The sequence below is a fragment of the Tinamus guttatus genome, unplaced genomic scaffold (genome assembly GCF_059628265.1).
Source record: "Tinamus guttatus ecotype Peru unplaced genomic scaffold, ASM5962826v1 Tinamus_guttatus_pri_ptg000203l, whole genome shotgun sequence".
In the NCBI taxonomy this organism is placed as follows: Eukaryota; Metazoa; Chordata; class Aves; order Tinamiformes; family Tinamidae; genus Tinamus; species Tinamus guttatus.
The window spans coordinates 4,109,414-4,128,217 of NW_028288737.1; the positions used below are offsets into that span (position 1 = coordinate 4,109,414).

An 18,804-nucleotide genomic window follows, 5' to 3' on the forward strand; every position below is an offset into this window, starting at 1 on the left:
TGACCTTTCCTAGAACACTTTTTAAAAATTCCACCGGATTTGTCACCTGAATTTATTCGTATTAGATAAAGGCCAAATTAAATGGGATTAACATAAGTAGTATATTAGTACATCAGAGTTAATAGCACAGCAATTTCATACCTAAATTAATTTATAGTGATTTATATAGATATATATGAAATTTATTTATGTATTTTTCACTTTATATATTTTTCATTAAATACTTGTAAAACTCCTCTACTGAAAATCCGCATGTAACATTTTTACCAGTCACAGAGTGGGGAAAGGTACCACTTTGGAAACTTTGCCCTCCTCAGCACGAAGCATGAACAAAATATTTTGTCTGTTTTCCCACTGCAAACTTTGAAGCTCCCTTTATACCTTGCTCACCTCTTCGCTCTAAAGCTTATAGCAGGCTTTCCAAGTCTCACATTTTTTTTTGTTTTTGCAATTAATAAAGTCTTTTTTTGCCTTCCTTAATGTGATACAAAATTTAAAATGACAGAATCTACATCATTTACACCTTTGGCCTTTGTTTTTTAAGAGAAAACACTGAGATACTAGCTAAGCAGAATAGAATATTTCCCATGATTCTAGAAGCCAGTAAGTTTCTTTTAGGATGCCTTGATAATTTCTCATCTCTTGAAATTCTAGAGAAAGACAGATTAAAACAAAAAACAAGGACAGTGCTCCAGTTTATCCTGGCTGCACAATCTAAAACTGTTATCTCTAAATCATGTGCATTAAGGTGGAAGAAAAGGAAAGATATTTTGCTTCTTTAACCCTTATAACAATCAAATGTAGCTGAAAGTACAAAATGAAGGAAGCATCAGATCAGTTCCCTAGGTTAGACTCCTTTTTACGTTGTTCATCCTGACATGCCCTAGAATGCAAAAAATGTCAGTTTAGCTTCAAGGAGAGACAGAGGAAGGAAATCAATACTACTCCATGCTTTATTAGGATATTTAATTTTTTAGATAGTACCTGTACATGCTAAAGAGGCTCTCAAGCTTTGAAAAAGGTTAGATGATTTTGAAGTTTTCAAACTTCTGTCTCTTCAACTGTGTCAACAAAATCCCTCTGTTCACAAGCTAAAACATCTTTCTATTCACATTAATTTCAGCATCCTTGAACTGTAAAACCTACATCATATTTCAGTGCTCTTTTTAATTAGGCTTTCTTATTTATGCCTATGTTTTCTTAGAGATCTCTGATTTTGTTTCAGTTCTAGCAAAAGATATTTTTTTTACTGGACAAAATTTATTATTTTTCATCCATTTTTCTACTGCTACTGTTGACCACTACTTCCCTCAAGGGGATATAAAACATGAGAAATTTTTTGTTTGTTTCATGATTCAGCACCTGTGGTTTAACATCAAAGATAATCCTGTCATGAAGGAATACAGTAGGACCATACAAGACTTTGGATCAACTTTGGCTTCCTTTCTATCACTTCAGATATTACTTATTTTGACTTCCAAATGATTCTCATCATCTTGAAAGGTGATGAGAATAACTAATTCCCCTAACATTTTTTTTGTTCCTCTTGGCTTGTAGGTGGCGTATAACTTCAAAGCTTACTCCTTTGTCACTATTACATTGCACATAATGAGGGAAAATTTGCACAAACTAGTTCAGATCACCTTTTGAAAAAACTGAAAGCTAAAATATGGTATTTTATTAAGAATAGAGATTTGGTAGCTTTTTGATTTATAGACATATAAGCAGTAATTTAGAACAAATAAATGAGAACACTTTTAGGATGCTTTCCAATGAAGTTCTACATGTCTTTTCTTTCCAAGTGTACTAGTGGTATCTCATATATAAAGAGTTTTTATTGGTTTATGACTTTCCACCAGAAAGGCCCGATACTTACCAGGGAAGGTACCTCCTGCTGGAAAAGAAGCATTTTTGTCATATTTAACATTCAAGAGAACAGGTTTCTCAGGGTCTGGCAGGACATTTAACGTGATTATAGGACAATCTAACGTGGTCTTGTTGTATAAGCCTTTAAGATGTAAAGTGTGCTCTCCTCTGAAATAAACACAAATCACAAAATGTTACAAAATATCTCTTCTAAAAAGATACTTTCAACAGATTTCAAAATCTGTATTGGGTAAATGAAATCATAAAATAAAACCTAAGAAAAAAACTGAGCTATCAGCAGTAAAGGGAAAAATGAAGTTTTCATGCAAAGTTAGAAACAATATACTTTTAGTGAGGTAAAATTGATATTTTAAGATATTCTTATGACATTAGTTTACTAAATTTAATCAAGCACTTAAGATATTCTTATGACAGTATCTTAAATTTCATTTTTCTTTAACATTTTATTAGCCTGATCATGTTTCATTGCCTGTCTGTAAGTTAGTGCCAACTGCAGCTTTAAACTGCAAAAGATAATAAGGTGGAAAGCAGACACAGCTAAATAAAATGCTATGGGAGAGGAGATGCAGTTTCTGAATACAGCTGAATGAAACCCAGCATCCAAGCAAATGCGCTGCAAGTATTGAATGACTTCATTGCCATCTAGTAACACATTTTTAGAGCATTAAAAATATAAGGTTTTAAACAAAACTGGAGTGTCATAATTAATTGCATAGAAGTTGCAGCTAGTATGGATTCTACAAAAAAGAAAGATGCTAGCATTGAGCACAATTGTTTTTAACCTCCAGCAATTTAGTGTTTGCTAATATTTGGCAGCCTTCTACCTATGGACCTGTGGATGTGGATACTACCATATTACCATTAGTAGCTGTTGTATATTTGTATTTAGTAGCTAATTTTTTTAATTGTCTTGCAAATGCAAAATAATATTTTAGGTCTAATCCTGCACATAAGAAATGAAAAATATTAACTGCCATAAAATACTTGAAGATTTATAGACCTGAAACTTAGTAGTAGCTTCTAATAGCAAGGGACATTGCAGAATTCAAAGGTTTTTCCACATAGTTTTCACTACTTACCTAGGTCCATGAATGCCAATAATTCCCAGGTTAGCCCTACCATTTTCATCTGTTTTATGTTGCTGGTTTGAAGGAACAATCTGCCAAAAAAACCCCATTAATGACACAGAAGTAGCAACAAGTCTTAAATTAGAATAAAATGCATCCTTCCTTTGCCTGCATACTCTCTTTCCATTTGAGCAATAACTTCTTTTTGTCTTTGCACCCTAAATTCAGGAAAAATATACTGTTATAAATATTTTTTTAGGTTTCCTCATTAATATGTTTAAACAGTTTATTCATTGCTATTGATGTTATCATCTTGTCCATAATACAAGTTAACCTGAGAATGTTTTTCGGTTTTAACACCTTCTGAATACTGCTTATTCCCTTTCACAGTGTTTTTTTCAATATGCCTAGAGATCCATAGATAGCAAAAATTTTTAAAAAAAGATAGCATTTCAATAAAGACAACTAAAACATCCTCTCCTCTCCCCATCCTAGTCTTACTGCTATAAATGTAAAGCTACAAGACAACGTAGAAAACCATGTAATTAAGTGATGAAGATATAGTACCATATTAATCGAAACTTACTGACAAACAAGAACCAACCTCTCCTTTTTAAATAATTATGTCTAACAAAATTCTAACACTGTGAGAGGAACTGTCAGTGTTGTTTAAGGATAATAACACAAATGCCTTATAGAATTTCGATTTTCCCAGCACATTAACTGAGCTTGGTCCCAAATCCGTTGAAACTAATGGAAATTCCATTGATTCAAATGAATGAAACTCATGAATCAATGAAATGAATGAATTTCATTGATTCAAATGAAAAGAACTATTACTCAGTGGTGTTCTCCAAAGTGTGATTTTTATGTGCATCTTGTTTTTGCTGCACTTAATCCCACAGCACTGAAATTGAAAATAGCAGCACCAGAGTCAGACTCCGCTTTGCACGTGAAAGGACACAGAATTTATCATTTCACTTTCTTCATTGACCATGGTCTTTCAAAATCATTGACTCCACAGCCATCTCTGTCATCTCATAGAGCCAGGTCACAGTGAATCTCAAAGAACACCAATACACTCTTAATTAAGTAGAAGCCATTCCTTTGCAAATGTGTGTGTGAGCTCCAAGTTAGTCTCTTTAGTCTTCCCTAAGAAATACATTGTAAATCTATGAAAAGAACTTCAGATAGTGCCTCTAAAATTTAGAGGACAGCAAAGGAAGCCAGGTATCCATCCCAAATTTGCATGGAATTAGTTATCAGAGGGAAATCAACTTATTCAACAATGATTTCAACTAAGATAATAATGCAAATTATATTATATGAATTAAATTACATGAATAGAGTGGGATTAAATTGCTTTCCCTTTGTTATTTCAGCACAGATTCCAGAAAAATAGCTTCAAATGTCCACTTACACACAAAAATGTTTTTACGATATCTGAGGTAGTTGATTTTCTTACAGAAATATCTTCTTTCACACAGAAAATATTTCACAAATCTCATGTCAGCAAGTTAAATGAATGAAATACTTTAGAAAAAAAAATTGTGAAAGCTGGTTCATAATGAATCAGCTATGGAAGAAATAGTTTTTCCTACCATGTCATCACAGAAAAGCAATGGCAAAAACATATGCTCAATGGTGCAAATGGAAGGCACCACTGTAAAGATATTTTGTTTTTTTCAGCAATAATGAGAGAATTGCAAAACACTTCAGTAACTTCCCTGAGGATTGCACCCAGCTCAGGAAAGGGACTCTGTATTTGAAATTACAGTACACTCCAGAACGAAATGGTTTAACTTTACAGAGACAGGTGTTGTTGCTTTGTGCATTTCCGCTATTTGGGTGCACATAAGAATTCAGAGACTTTCTGTTCATGCATATTCATTTAATTTTGGACCTGCAGAGGAAATGGAAGTACTGAAAACACAATCAGAGACTACCAATCACAGGAGATATATAGGGCAAGATGTGAAATACAAATTGCTTATCTAAGAATTCCAATCTCCAGAAACTTCTAATTTACTTTGGAAGACTGTCCATACAACCTATTTGAAAAGCCAAGGCTCTGGATAGTTTTCTGAAGAGGTTCCTCAAGACACTCATTAAAACCTGATCCTTGCCAAGCAAGTATGCAGTTGGTTGCTCTGCTGTTGTATGAAACAAGTATTTCTCCAAAAATGATAGTAGTGTAACTGAGCTCTGGAGGAAAGTGCTGTAATGGATCCATTCTAACAATGATCAGCTTTGACTTGGAGCAGACTCTCTGTAGGGCACATCCAGCTTGGATGAGGAGCACGAAGACTTTCTAAGAGGTCTTAGGTCTCCTCCCTGGAGAAAGGCTTAATATCTGCAAAATGGAGTATGCCACCAGAACATCTCTTTGATCAGTCAGCACAACCTACAGTATTACTATCCAGGCTGTAAGTCCTCTCAAGATCAGCATAACTAGAAGCCTTCAGGAGACACATTTGTCATCTCAAACAGAGCAACAGGGGCAAATTAAGATGAATCCTAACTATGAGGAAGGCTTTCGTTTCAAGAGTTTTGAAAGGTCCAGAAGAAAAAAATCTTCAAGATCTAAAGAAATTTCCTTTGAAAGGTTCAGTAAAAATGAGTAATAGGAATAATAAGAGTCAAATTGAAGAAGAACTGAGGCAGTGGCCTAGTTCTTGACTCATGAACATAAAGTTCTTGGCTGTATATTTTAAGACAGATGGAATGCAAACACCTGACAAACAGAAGTAGAGAGGGACCAAAGCCAGCTGAACATGAAAAATCTCATGTCCAAAGGTGGATGAATATCCAATGAATAATTCACACATAGGCAAGTACTCACTGATAAAAAATTTACAAAAAATACAAAACTGAAAACTCTAACTCTTGGGATACTGCTCCTTCTGATGATTTGTGAAAGACATAACCTGAAAGTTTCTGTTCCACATGCCTGCTTCTGCAAGAAGGGTAATCTTTCCTTGATATTTCTAAATTTGAAACCAACAAATTGCTATTCAATTCAATATGAAAGTCTGTGCAAAGGCATATGTTCATTTTCAACATTAAGAATGAAGATTTTAATAACAGAATTAATTTGTCAAACTATTTCCTTAGCATAGACCAGGGTGCGGACCACCTGGCACTCATAACAGACTAAAGGAAAGGTAATGGAAATAGTAACTGCTTAAATCTGGGTTAAATATTGCATCCTCATTGTTTCAGTTTGTTTTATATTGCTACTGCTCTTCACAGAGATAACCAAGCGCAGATCAAACTCACAGGGTCTTACATGCAGATGAAAAGCCTTGTGTTCAGGAACCACAATCAAGGAACCAATAGATAAAAATGATAAATGATATAGCTGCTGCTTTAAAGAAGATCTTTACTTTTATTCACTAAATTGACACAGGTAAATGGCAGAGGTAAAGGATTACAAAGAAATTTCAGAAAATCCAAAATGTATCCAAATTACATTTGGATACTGTACTATAATATTGATAGTGCTAATAAGAGCGAGCTGAGGAATCTGTTCTTGGAACTATTTGCATTATTCATCAAAATTACTACAGTGGATGAATTATTCTTTTGCTATCCTTACAATACTTTGTTTTTCAAAAACATCTCAAGCATGAAGGAGACAATGCAGACATGAGAACACAGCTTTACATGCTTTGATAAACAGGAGGTCTTATAATAAGACATATGCTTACCTTTAAGTTGTTACTCTTCATAAGACTGATTTTGACATTAGGTTCAGGAGATGGATTTCCCCACTGATCACACAACTGAACTACAAGAGGTTTCTGCAGTTCTCTACCATTAATCACTGCAACGGGCTGGAAGAGATAAAAAAAAAAAGCATTACTTCATTATATTCTAGGCATATCAGACTTTCATAGCAGCCGGTCAGGAATCCCCAGAGTGACTGAATCTACATTTTTCCTACTACTTGCTTTACAGACTAGGTAGACCATGACAGAACTGTAAATTCCAAGAAGATTCCATAGTTATACCATTCTCTTTACATTATAAAATGCACTGCTTCAATTGAACTGCATGTCTTACTCGTGCTGATGTGACTAAATATAAGGACATATAAGAAGCTTATCAAAGACGGTTTCTTTGTTATAGAAAGAGTAAAATATCTAAGATTTTAGTCTTCTGAAATACCTAGACAATTTTATAAAGACTGAAAATAATTATGACACTCCCTGAACCTTCTGTTTCACTTTTAATAGTTTCCTTCTCCATTTTCCAACACTCTCATCTTCATTCCTGTTTTCCACTGAGAGAACCAAATGTATCTTTTACTTGCTTCCACTCTCCTATTTTAATTTTGGTGCAAATTCAGTATGATCACTTGTACAACCAACGAAAACACTGAAAAATAAAAACCCTGCAAATGACTAGGTGATAGTAAAAACTTATATCCTTTCCATTTGGTGTAAGTTTTGCACTCCTTTGCCACTTTCTGGGTAAAGAGGTAACATTGTTAGCTTCAAATGTAAAACTCCAATTAAGGGAGAGTTAGCTGTTAAAGACAGTATTTTGGCAAACAGCAGTGGAAGGTGGGTTTTGGAATTTAACCCACAGTAATCGTCTCCATTAAGGAAAAAGGAAAGGTATCATCTTGTAGAAAGGGAAGTGGGGCAGAATAAACTGTACAAATTCTAAGCATTATATATTATTCTATTACATATCTAAGTATTTAAAAGTATTATAGTGTTAGAATACCCTAACACAAACTTACTCTTAAAAGGCAATGTATTTAGTCACCTATTGTGTGAAAAAGGCTTCCCATATACAGACCAATTTAAAACACACCTGCTTATATGATCAGGCAGGTTGTAAAATACTTAACTAATTTTGCTTATGGTATGTTGTCCTGTGTAAAATGAAAACAATCAAACAAAAGTCTCCAGAGTTGTCATATTCTGGCAATTTTCAGAAGTACTAAATTAAAAAAACAGTGTTTTAATCCACTACCCCGAAAAGCTCTGGAAATAAAAGATCTACTGACTAGCCAAGCCTTTGTTTTTTTCCAAACAGTAACTTTTGGACTTACCTTTTCTAACTCTGGCCAATCCACAAGTTGCAATTTAGCAGGAGATCCTGCAATTAAATTTACTCTGAGAAAATCGGAAAATTCACGCCAAGCAAAGCACAATTCTTTGCTTCCAGGTAAACACGGTTTAAACCGAATACCTTTAATTCTCATTGTTAGTGTACTTTCCTATTGAGAAATAAAAACAGGATTCTATCAACAACAAAAAAGTATCATTTATTCATTTTCTCAATACAGCATTTTTAATATTTATGCATATTGGAATCTGTTTGCTATTTTTAATATAAGACAATGCAATGAAAAGGAACAATTTTAGTCCATTTCCTTAATTTGAAAGGACTCTTTGAGCAAGAAATCATCAAACATATACACTTCCTAGAAATCTAGTTTTCATTGTATAGACAATTTTACTCAGTTGTATGCAGCATCATATTTTAAAAAGCACAGATCCCATTTTAAATTAAACTAATTCAGACAGCAAGATCTGTAACTCCCTATGCTGCTTCAAAATATAATAAAATCAACCATGCCACCATAAATAGGAACAGAACATTTAAAAAGCAGCTAAAAGAAAACAGAAAAGAAGGAAAACCAAAGACAACCTGGCTAGAGTGTAATGTATAAAGTGATTCTACTTCCATAATGTATAGCTGCAACAGTGAAAATGTTTTTAATAGATGCTCTTGCACACCTGAGAACAGGATTTTAATGCTTTAAAACAGTATTTCCCATAGTTTATCAAATAGTGCTTAATTAAACTATCTTCCAACAGTTTTGGTTCAATTCTGTGTGAAAATTAAGGCAATTATCTCACAGAGGTCATAGAGAATATGGGGAAAGATATGGCATCTTGGAAATAATTTTGAAATACCTGCCAAGATATTTTCAAATTTGACTTATCAAGTCCAGGCCCAGAAACGCCTAGGGAATTTATACAAGAGGATGTCACTGTCTGAATCTGGTTTCCATACTGATCCGTAATCATGATATCTGTTTAAAATGAAGTTGATTATTAAAACAATTAGTAAAATGAATATCCCATTAGCTGCTTTAATGAAACACAGCACAATGTATGAAATACAAATGTACACAACATACACACAATATAGAGAAAAATAACATAAGTAGGGAATCATAAAAAGTACATGTATATAGTCAATTACACAAAACTGTGTTTACTATTTTGTAAACGAAAAGATTTTTTCTTGCTACAAAAAGAACATTAGATACAATTTGTCCTATGTGTCTTTATTCACTCATAAAAATATTTTTATGCCCCAAAATATCATAAGTATTTCTGATTTCTAGAATTTACCTAAACATATATTATGCTCATTAGAAGTAATTGACACATTCAAATCAGTAAAAACATTGCACATTCTCCGAAGAAGAAAAAACATGTAACAGGCATAACAACAAAACAAAACAAAACAAAAAAAAAGCCGAAACTGAGGCATTTTTATTCTCACAGCGCCAGGAAAAGTTTAATAGTCAATGTCAGAGTTCCTTGACCACATGTTCAAACAGCAATCATGTACAGAAACCCAGGTAGAATGAGAAGACTGATCCCTAACATGACTTCTTAGGCCTCAACTTAAAAATGTATCACTTGGAAGACCACGCTGTTGATATTATCTGAATGCTCTTCTGACCTTTAAGGTTTCAGAATCAACAATCTTAACAAAATCATGTTAACAATTTAAACTCCAGTGGGAGGAATGTCCCAATATACAAATTTAGAGGTGAATCATACTAGGGAGTTGACTAAAGAATCGCAAAATGATGATTGCAAAAGTCTTATGATTGTTCCACGATTGAGGAAGTAAAATCTTTCTCTTTTACAAAGGCTCGAAGATAATTCACTCTTGATGACACTGGTACACATAACAGTCTAACAAACTACAGAGAAACAGATATGTATCTTGCAACAAAGCAAAGAATATGCAAATACTCACCAATTTCACTTTGTAGTTCTTCACCCATCTGCACTGTGTTTGGTCCTTTTAATTTACATTTAATGTGTTTGGGTTCATCAGGGAGTGGTCTAAGACATGGAAATTAATTTACGTTCATTTTCAAGAATTATTCACTTAAAACACATTAGCAGATCTAATTACACAGATTAGCAGATATAACTGCACACAGAATTTATCATTCATTTGCAACTGGAATTTTTCATAATTTTATCCTTGCATATATTTAGAGAATCAAGTTTCATGGGCATTCATGTCACACAGTATCCTACACTTCCATCTTAGCAGGTGGAGCTTATCGGAGATTGCTTCCGTAACGAAACACTGTAGTGTTATGGGGCTTCATCACTTTTTCTCTAATAACTTGCCTACCAATATTTAACAAAGATCAGACCCATAGCCAGATAACTAAGTAGAATTCAAGTCTGGTCCTATTCCCATTTCCCCTTTTGCTAAAATAAAGTAGAAGTGATCAGCCCAAACCATCTCAGCCTTTTCTTCTGTTTACTGGATGAAAGTTAACATCCTCTGCGTCCCGGCTCCTAAAGATCTAATTGTTATTTGAGATCCAAGAGTTATCTGGCACAATGTCTGGACTCCTTTAGTGTGCTCAGGACTAAGGCTTATGTTGATAACCTTAATAACCATGGGAGAATGACCCCCTAGTTAATTTTTATGGCAACTATAGTAGAATAACCAACAAAAAGGAGTTCCTTGCTCTGAGACTTCTAGTGATTTTAAAAAAAGAAAAAACAACAAAAAAGCTATTTAAAAAGTCAATAAATCCTCTCTTCTATTTCCTATCAGGTAGAGTTTCTGCATTTGACTAGATAAATCCTGTTTTTAGCTACAAAACAATAATCGCTGAAAGCTGTAACAAATTCCTTTATAGTATTATTTCTCTTTAGCAATCAGTGACCTGACTTCTCAGTAAGACTGGCAATCCTGCAAGCTTAAAGGTTTTCAAAAAGTTTTCGAAGACGGCAGAATTCTTCAGCTTATATATATTTATAATGTAATCACAGGGCTAGACAGAAGCATATCATGATGGGAGTTCTTCAAATGCATAATGTTCTCATCTACATAAACACATTTTGCCTTAAAAAAGAAATCCTCTCTAAATACTCCTGGTCTTTTGCCAAATTACTTTATTATTTCAACTTTTGCAAATATTTTTTCCCTGCAGAGCACAATTCTACAGTCTTTTGCCAACAATACCTTTCAAAAAGTGAGTTGCAAATGGACAAACCTGACTGTAAATGCACTCTCCAGTGACACGTGGTCATCAAGATAAGTAATAAGACAATAACGTACATCTTTTACTGATGTTGGTACTTTCACATCAGGTAATAAACCCTGAATCAAGCTGTCTCTGTTAATTTTGGGTGTCCAGTTAACCTAAAATAAAAATTTCATAAATCAATCAAATGTTAAATCATTAATCATTAGCTACACAACACATCTGTGGTCCTTCAAAACAGGCTGAAGCTTAACACAAGTAACAGAAATCCACAATCAAAGCCTGAGCTTTTTCCAATAATAATCATCATGAATTGCCCTAAAGCAGAAAATTACCCAAAATACACACTGAGCCTCACTGCATCTTAATAGGTTAGCAAAGATCTGATAGAGGAAAATGTTAGAAGACAAAGTGAGCCATTTGGCAAAGCTCTGTCTAGGTATCTGTCTCCACACCTGCACACAGACAGAGGGATAACACAAATAAAATTTTCATGAAGGAACATGACAGCTCAAGGTTTCTAAATGTTGGGAAAATCCTTTATCTGAGGAACCATAATTATGTAGGAATTATTTTATTGTATTTAGAAGACCTAAAAATTGCTAAACCTGCTTTTCATAATATTACCCTGAAGCACTGTCAAACTTTTTATTAAATGCCCTTATCTCATTAGGGATACAATTTTAATGAACTGATCTTTTAAAATTTTTAAGCACAGGGTAAAGTTCAGAATGTTTATTTGTACTTTCTTGGGGAATATCATTTGGATGGTAGCAGATCTGATGTCTGCAGATTTTAGAGAATCAGCCTTTTGCTAGGAATACATTGCATCCTCTACGTCCAATTGTTCATTCAGAAACACTTGCCTTAATTTTTTCTGCCATAGCTGGAGTTATGTGTATCTCCCTTTCTCCTTCATCGTACATCTGAAATATAAGGTTGTGCATGACATCTCCAGCAGGCCAATTGATTTCATCCTGATGCTTAATTTGAATAGCTTTTTGTCCATCCATACTTAAGATCTGCAGTCTTGCAACATGACTGCTAGGAAGAAGTTTAATAATCTTTTCCACTGGTGGCACATCTTTACAGCTCTGTGCATAGGGAAACAAAAAGAAGACATAATTAAGACATTAAAAATATACATATATCTCAAGTAAATAAAGACTATATCCCTCCATTCAATAGTCTACTGTGATCTGTGGTATTACTCTGGACTATCAAGTGTGACTCGCGTCCAAGTTGAAGCCTGGCCTTTCGAAAGGAAATCCAAATGATAAGCCAGGATGCTTTTAATTTTTTAAAGGATACTAAAAATGAAGCAAGCTATAGCTTCAGAAAACATGTCGCCATGTCTATTCTGTGTCTACATGCAAGGTAGTAAGTTATCAGAAAAATGCAGGGAGGAAAAAAAGAAATACAGAATCTCAGAAACATGTAGGGAATTTCAAACATACAGAACGATAGGAAAAGAAAAGATGGAAAGTTTGCCTTTTATGATTTCCTAGAGAGAAACAGAGCAGCCAGCTGATTCTCAGACTGATTATAAAGCACTGATTTATTAACTAGCTTCATAAAAGACTTTGGTTCACTGACTAAATTGTGTTTCCAGCTTTTCCTTCATCCAAACATCCCAATCAGTACTTACAGGTATTTCAATCTTTGCTTTGAGGATCTGGTCCTTCTTTATATTCTGTACCTGTATAACTGGACCTGTTAAAATGTTTGTTCCTGCATTACTGCAGTCCACGGCATACACAGGGAGGTTTGAAGCACCTATAAACTGTTTAAAATGTAAAATTAAATTTCAAAATTTTGAAGTTTACCAGGGTTTTTCCAGAAATAAAGATTTGTGCAACTCCAAAAATATGTAGGACTATTTACTGAAATATCTTAAAGAACTCTGTTTTCAAGAAAACTGCAATATCAACATCTGCTTCTTCAGATGCTATTAATACATACACACTAAACTCTTTTGCCATTATGGCAATGAATGTAATCAAGTTGTTAAAATAAACCTTTTTAGCAATTTTCTAAAATACATTAAAACAGAAATTAACTATCAAGTTCAACATGTTCTTACATTGCTGTAGACACTCTACAGGAAGAAAATGTACTCAAACAGATAGTGTGTAAATGGAATGAAGATACAGCTCACCATGGGAAAACCTTTTCTGTTTGTGTATCTATTCTTGCTGGAGACTGATTTTGCTATCATTGGAAAATACACTTCATATGAATAACACCATGCGAAAAAGGGCATAGGTCTTGCTTCTAAAAACCACAGTAGCATATGTGTTCCCTTCTGAGCTTAGCCAAGTACATGCAATAGTCTTTGCTAATTTTTAGGAATTAAGCCTGCCTTTACTCTTTAAGCAGGTTTGAAGTATGTCACCTGAAGTTTTTTTCTGAAGATATTATATATGAATACGAAAGGTAGAATATCTTAAAATATATTTGAAAATGAAACATAAAATACCTTAAAATTGTAACTAAATATTCTTGTTTCATCTTCTCTTCCATTTCTAAGTTTTAATAATTCTGACTCTGGATGACTCACGGTAGATGAGGCAAGGGAGTCAGTTACACCTGTCAGACCTCAGAAAGTTAAAAGCACTAATAAAGATAACAAATTCTGTCTAAATGTCAAAATAGACTCTTTTCCCAGCTCCTTTGAAAGCAATTATCAAAATCCCTTTAACAATATAATGCAGTTTACCTTACAGTGAACTATTAACTTTGGCTGTGCCGTTATGTTTCCTGATTCATCCAATACTTCAACCTGAAAGGGGAAAGCTGTGCCATTTTCAATCTTTAGAACTTCAGAATCTGGTTTTACTTTCAACCGACAAGGAGGACCTGCAAAAATAGACAAGTACAGAACTTTAGATAATTTATGAGATAGTGAATTTGAGTTTTTGTTTTTTTTTTTTCAAAAGTGAATTTGAAATGCCATGCTACCAGGATTCTTGTTGTAACAACTTGGCACAATTCAGGGGTATTGGTTTATGCCCAGAAGTGCTGCTTTTTGAAGGAATTTGGTACAGAATAAACAAATATGATGAATTTAATCAGATACAGCATGTAAAAACATGATATAATGCTATCTATACAGTGCATCATGAATATTTTTGAAGTTTTCCTCTGGCATATTAAAAAACCCAAGGATATTAATGGCCACATATCTTATCAATTATAAGGTTGCCAAGAGAGGCTGTGAAGTCTCCTTCTCTGGAGATCTTCCAAACCCGCTTGGACGCAGTCCTGTGCCACGTGCTCTAGGTGACCCTGTGTGTGCAGGGTGGTTGGACTAGATGATCTCCAAAGGCTCCTTCCAACCTTAATGATCCTATGATTATGTGCAGCGTAAGTCAACAAAGCACCATAGTTACAACTTGCATGAAAATAAAAGGAAAAGCAAATTTTGATGGTATTATAAAGATGAAGTGAAGGCTATTAAAACAGACCCACTCCCTGGAATGTCTAATTATTACTTTTTAAAAAGGAAGTCAGAGATTATTATCAGAAGACAGATGTTCCAAAGAAGCAACAACAAAAGAGCCATTTTCCAAAAACAACCTTTACGCATTACTCATTTAAAATTCCTTTTCGACCTCACTGCTTGAAAAGCAGGAATGGCTGAAATAACTTTTACTCACTCCTTCCTTAAAAAGCAGTTTTAAAAGACAAGGATAAGCTCAATGAGCAGAAAGAGGTCCTGAAGCCTCTCTAGACTCCCCCAATCCAAAGATTCTAATAGAGGATGAAGATGCCTCTAGTGCAAGATAAGAATTGAGCAGTCAATGCACAGTACAATCTGCCTGAAATCAGACTGTTACACCTTGTTTTCTAAACATAGCCTTTACACCCCCCCAAAAGATAAATACACCCCAAAGGACAAAGAACAGAACATATTGTGAACTGCTGGTTTAACAAAGCCTGGAGGTACACAAATTTCCCCCCCAGTGAGACAAGAAAGCTTAAACTTGGAAAGGTTTGGTAATCTGAATGGCAAAAACCTAAGAGTTTCCCCTTTTCACTGTAAGGTAGATACCTCTATAACGTAGATATCTACTAAATCCAGGAAACCTCAGAAAATAAGGAATAATAAGAATTAGCATCATTTCTGGAAGGGCCTGTGATTAGAAGTGAAATTGTTTGAGCTATTAATCATATAAGACTCCTGCATTCCCTTCTTGTGTTACGCAACATAATGATAAAATTCAACATGCAACGCTTTAAATTTCAGACATCATTCCAGCAGCCAAAGCATTCCCAACATCCCTGTTTTGTTCAGGTAAAAAAATGAATGAGAACTTGTCGCTTCACGAGATGTCCTTCTCCGAGTACAGTAGGTTAACACAGTAGGCTGGTAGAGGTTAATGTGCCAAAAAACTTCAGAAAATCTGAGTGATAAAAAGATAACTAGTTTCATGGTGCTGGGTTGAAAAACATTTAAACACACTAAAAAAAAAGGCAAAAAAATTTATCTCAATGAGGTAGAAAATTTCCAGCTGCTAGAAAAATGGACAAGATGAGACTGTTCAAGTTGATAGTGTTTCTGTAAAGTGATATGTACTCAATTTTATTTAGTTTCACTTGGGTGAGTTGAAACATCCCTTCTTCTCATTTATATTCTTTTTGGGGAAGAAATACTTATTATAGGATCAAAAGAGAAGTTCTACAGAAAAATATAAAGTATTCTTAAGATACTTACCAGGCTGCAATCTTATTTTACAAATTTGCGTGTCTTCTTTCAAACCAGGGAGAGTAACCTTCAGATTAAAGTTCTAATGAAAAGAATATTTTAAATATTAACCTTAAACCAAACAGATTATAGATAAATTATCTGACATAGTCCTGTCAATCCATAGATATGTGTAAAATTTCAGAAGCTTAGCTATATTTTATGCACTGCTGGATAAACCAAAGGTCTTTCTTCACTACATTTTTTCATGTTATCAAGCCCAGAGACATTCAGGTCAGGGTTTGCATGTTACACTACAAGTTTTTGAAACCATTAAAAGTAGCTTCTGGAAAGGCTTCATTTCATGAGCCATCCCTGGCCTATGCCCTGCCATGCTTAACAGGGTATTCAACACTCACACCCCTGGATAAACTGCAGTGTTTTGCAATCATGCGATAGACACTCCTCCTTCTATGATCACTCTCTCTTAGTTTCAAATGTTTTTTTCCCCTGCAATACTCATTTTTGACTTATTTCTACTTTCTTCCTCTAATTCCTCAATTTATACCCTTCACTTCCTTCCTTCTGTTCTTTCAGCAATTGTGTCCTCTTGCTAAGTTCTTCTCCCCTATTTTTCATGATCTCTATATCTCCTTTCCTTTTGCTGTCAGGCATGCTTCTACGTTTACTATAATATTTTAACATGAGAAGAAGAATAAATATGAATATTATTTTCCTTTTTTCATCTTCCTTCTTTTTCCTTCTCCTTACTGCATTCAAAATCCTATAAGGGAATAGCTTTCTTCACATGATTCGTATAACTCTCTTTCAACTTTCATTTCACCAAAATCTTAACTGCCTTGCATGGAATCAAGTCAACTACTAATAAAAATACTAGATGAAATCAGCTTCTCTTTCTTCTCTCTCAGTGCTTCTGTCACGGACAACTGTGATCTCTGTTTTCTTTCCCTATTCAGATTTTCTTTTCATTTTGCGCCTTCCTCCTTTCTGAAAAAACATATTTAATTTCTTTTGTCTCTCATTCACCTTCACCTTTCAAACTCTTTCCAGATTCTTACTACAAGCTATTTTTCAGAGGTATTTTTGCTCTTCTGCTCCTATTTCGAAATCAAGATGTTGAAAATTTCTCTCTCTGGTGTTTCTTTGCCCTTCCACTTTTCTCCATGATTTTTCATTACCATCTTTAACAGTCCTCTTTTGCCATAGCAATTAGACAATAGAGTTCCTGTATTGCCCCCTACAGTTTATCCAGTTAAACAACACAAGAAAACCACATCCCCTCTTTTCCATTATAATTGAATTATTTCTGTCCTGCAAATTCCATAAATGACTACCGGTCTTCAACCTTGCCAAATTTATATTTTACTACAGCCTAGCATTTTTGCTTCTATACTCTCTGTTGCCTTATCTTCTATCACTACTCTTACCTCTCTCCTTACATGCTGAGCATAATTACCTACAAAATCTATAACATTCAACATCCTCCAGTTTTCAATCAGCAGGAATATACTCCTTCTGCTCTTCATACACCTTTCCACCAGCAACATTACTTGCTTTTTTTTTTTAAACAAAAAATACATTTGTATCTTCAGCTATCTCAGTTCCCAGCTTTGTCTTTACCATGCTAGGCTGCAAGACTGGAGGAAAGATTAGGACATAATCAAGACCATAGAAAACTATATAAATATACATGTTCCTAAATTTTTTTGATTTTTTTTGCATTTGTCTTTATCAAAAGCATTAGTTCAGATCAAACTGTATATGTGTCTCCACAATGACTTAACAGCTTGAACAGGTGCTGAGAATCCATTAATAAAAAACGGCATTTCACTGGCTACCTAACGGACATATGCTTCCAACACTTTGGAAACATCAAGACAGCCTCAAGTAGTTACCATTGCCTATTTCTACTCATTATCTCAGCTACCAGAATAAAGGATTTTAACGCTCCCAATGCTGCTTCAGTGCCAAAGTCACCAAGGTGATTTGGCCTAAATAGCAGCAACAGCAGCAGAACTCGGTGTCTTTGGTACACTCTACCACGCACCCCGACGTGTGCTCATCTTCCCCCCAGTTCCACCAGCTACCAGAGTATAGTTGTAGGAGAGGTAACACAATTGTTCCAGGCAGATTAGAAACACAAGATATCACTTGAAATCATCCCAAGAGGTAGCTGTAGTCAGTAACACAGAGCAAACAATGGTAACACTATGCGACAATCTATCTTACATGAAAACTCTTTCTTTTTTTTTTTTTTTAAGAGGTTACTTCAAGTTTAAATCCATTAGCCTACCTTGCCCTGGTAACTATTTACACAGCCTTTAGCAGTGACACCCTTAATGATGCAATTTGTTCCTTTGGTTACTTCTTCATATCGTAATGTCAAGCCACTAGAAAAATACATGAAACAAAATCAATTTAGAAGTAAACAAAGCATTTTAATTCTCACCTATAACAGGTATAATACCTGTAATTCAGATACTCACATGGAAGCTACTGCAAAAATGCCAGATAATTCATATTAAATGTATCCAGTATATGACTCAGAGAAAAAAATGAAGAATTACTGTATTCATATTACAAAAAATAAGGACAAAAACGAGATAGTTGAATTACCTAGCTTCAAGAATTGGTTTAAAATCAGTTGTCAACTGTGTTGCATGACCAAACTCATCCTGCAATTCCAAAGGAATATTAAAAGGTACTCCAACTCGAAAAGGAAGCTCCAAAAGACCCACTGAAAATTTCTCTGGTTTGCCCTCTAAGAGAAAAGAATAAGACATTTTTAGAAGGTATTTTATGTGTTCAGAGGCTTACATAAGGCAGCAGTTCAGTTGTAGTGTCTAGCCTCAAAATAAATAGGC

At 34.5% G+C, this 18,804-nt stretch overlaps 1 protein-coding gene across 1 annotated transcript in view; it reads right to left on the minus strand.

The window, feature by feature from the left end:
• SMCHD1 (structural maintenance of chromosomes flexible hinge domain containing 1) overlaps nt 1-18,804 on the minus strand; it is a 68,711-nt gene that overhangs the window by 19,979 nt on the left and 29,928 nt on the right. The window contains exons 20-32 of the mRNA XM_088524087.1: nt 18,557-18,701; nt 18,234-18,330; nt 15,950-16,022; nt 13,952-14,091; nt 12,881-13,015; nt 12,099-12,326; nt 11,242-11,390; nt 9,975-10,063; nt 8,891-9,009; nt 8,020-8,187; nt 6,665-6,790; nt 2,967-3,046; nt 1,877-2,034 (exon numbers count right to left, since the gene is read on the minus strand). Coding sequence (XP_088380213.1) covers nt 1,877-2,034; nt 2,967-3,046; nt 6,665-6,790; nt 8,020-8,187; nt 8,891-9,009; nt 9,975-10,063; nt 11,242-11,390; nt 12,099-12,326; nt 12,881-13,015; nt 13,952-14,091; nt 15,950-16,022; nt 18,234-18,330; nt 18,557-18,701 — 1,707 coding nt within the window. The remainder of the gene's footprint in view (nt 1-1,876; nt 2,035-2,966; nt 3,047-6,664; nt 6,791-8,019; nt 8,188-8,890; nt 9,010-9,974; nt 10,064-11,241; nt 11,391-12,098; nt 12,327-12,880; nt 13,016-13,951; nt 14,092-15,949; nt 16,023-18,233; nt 18,331-18,556; nt 18,702-18,804) is intronic.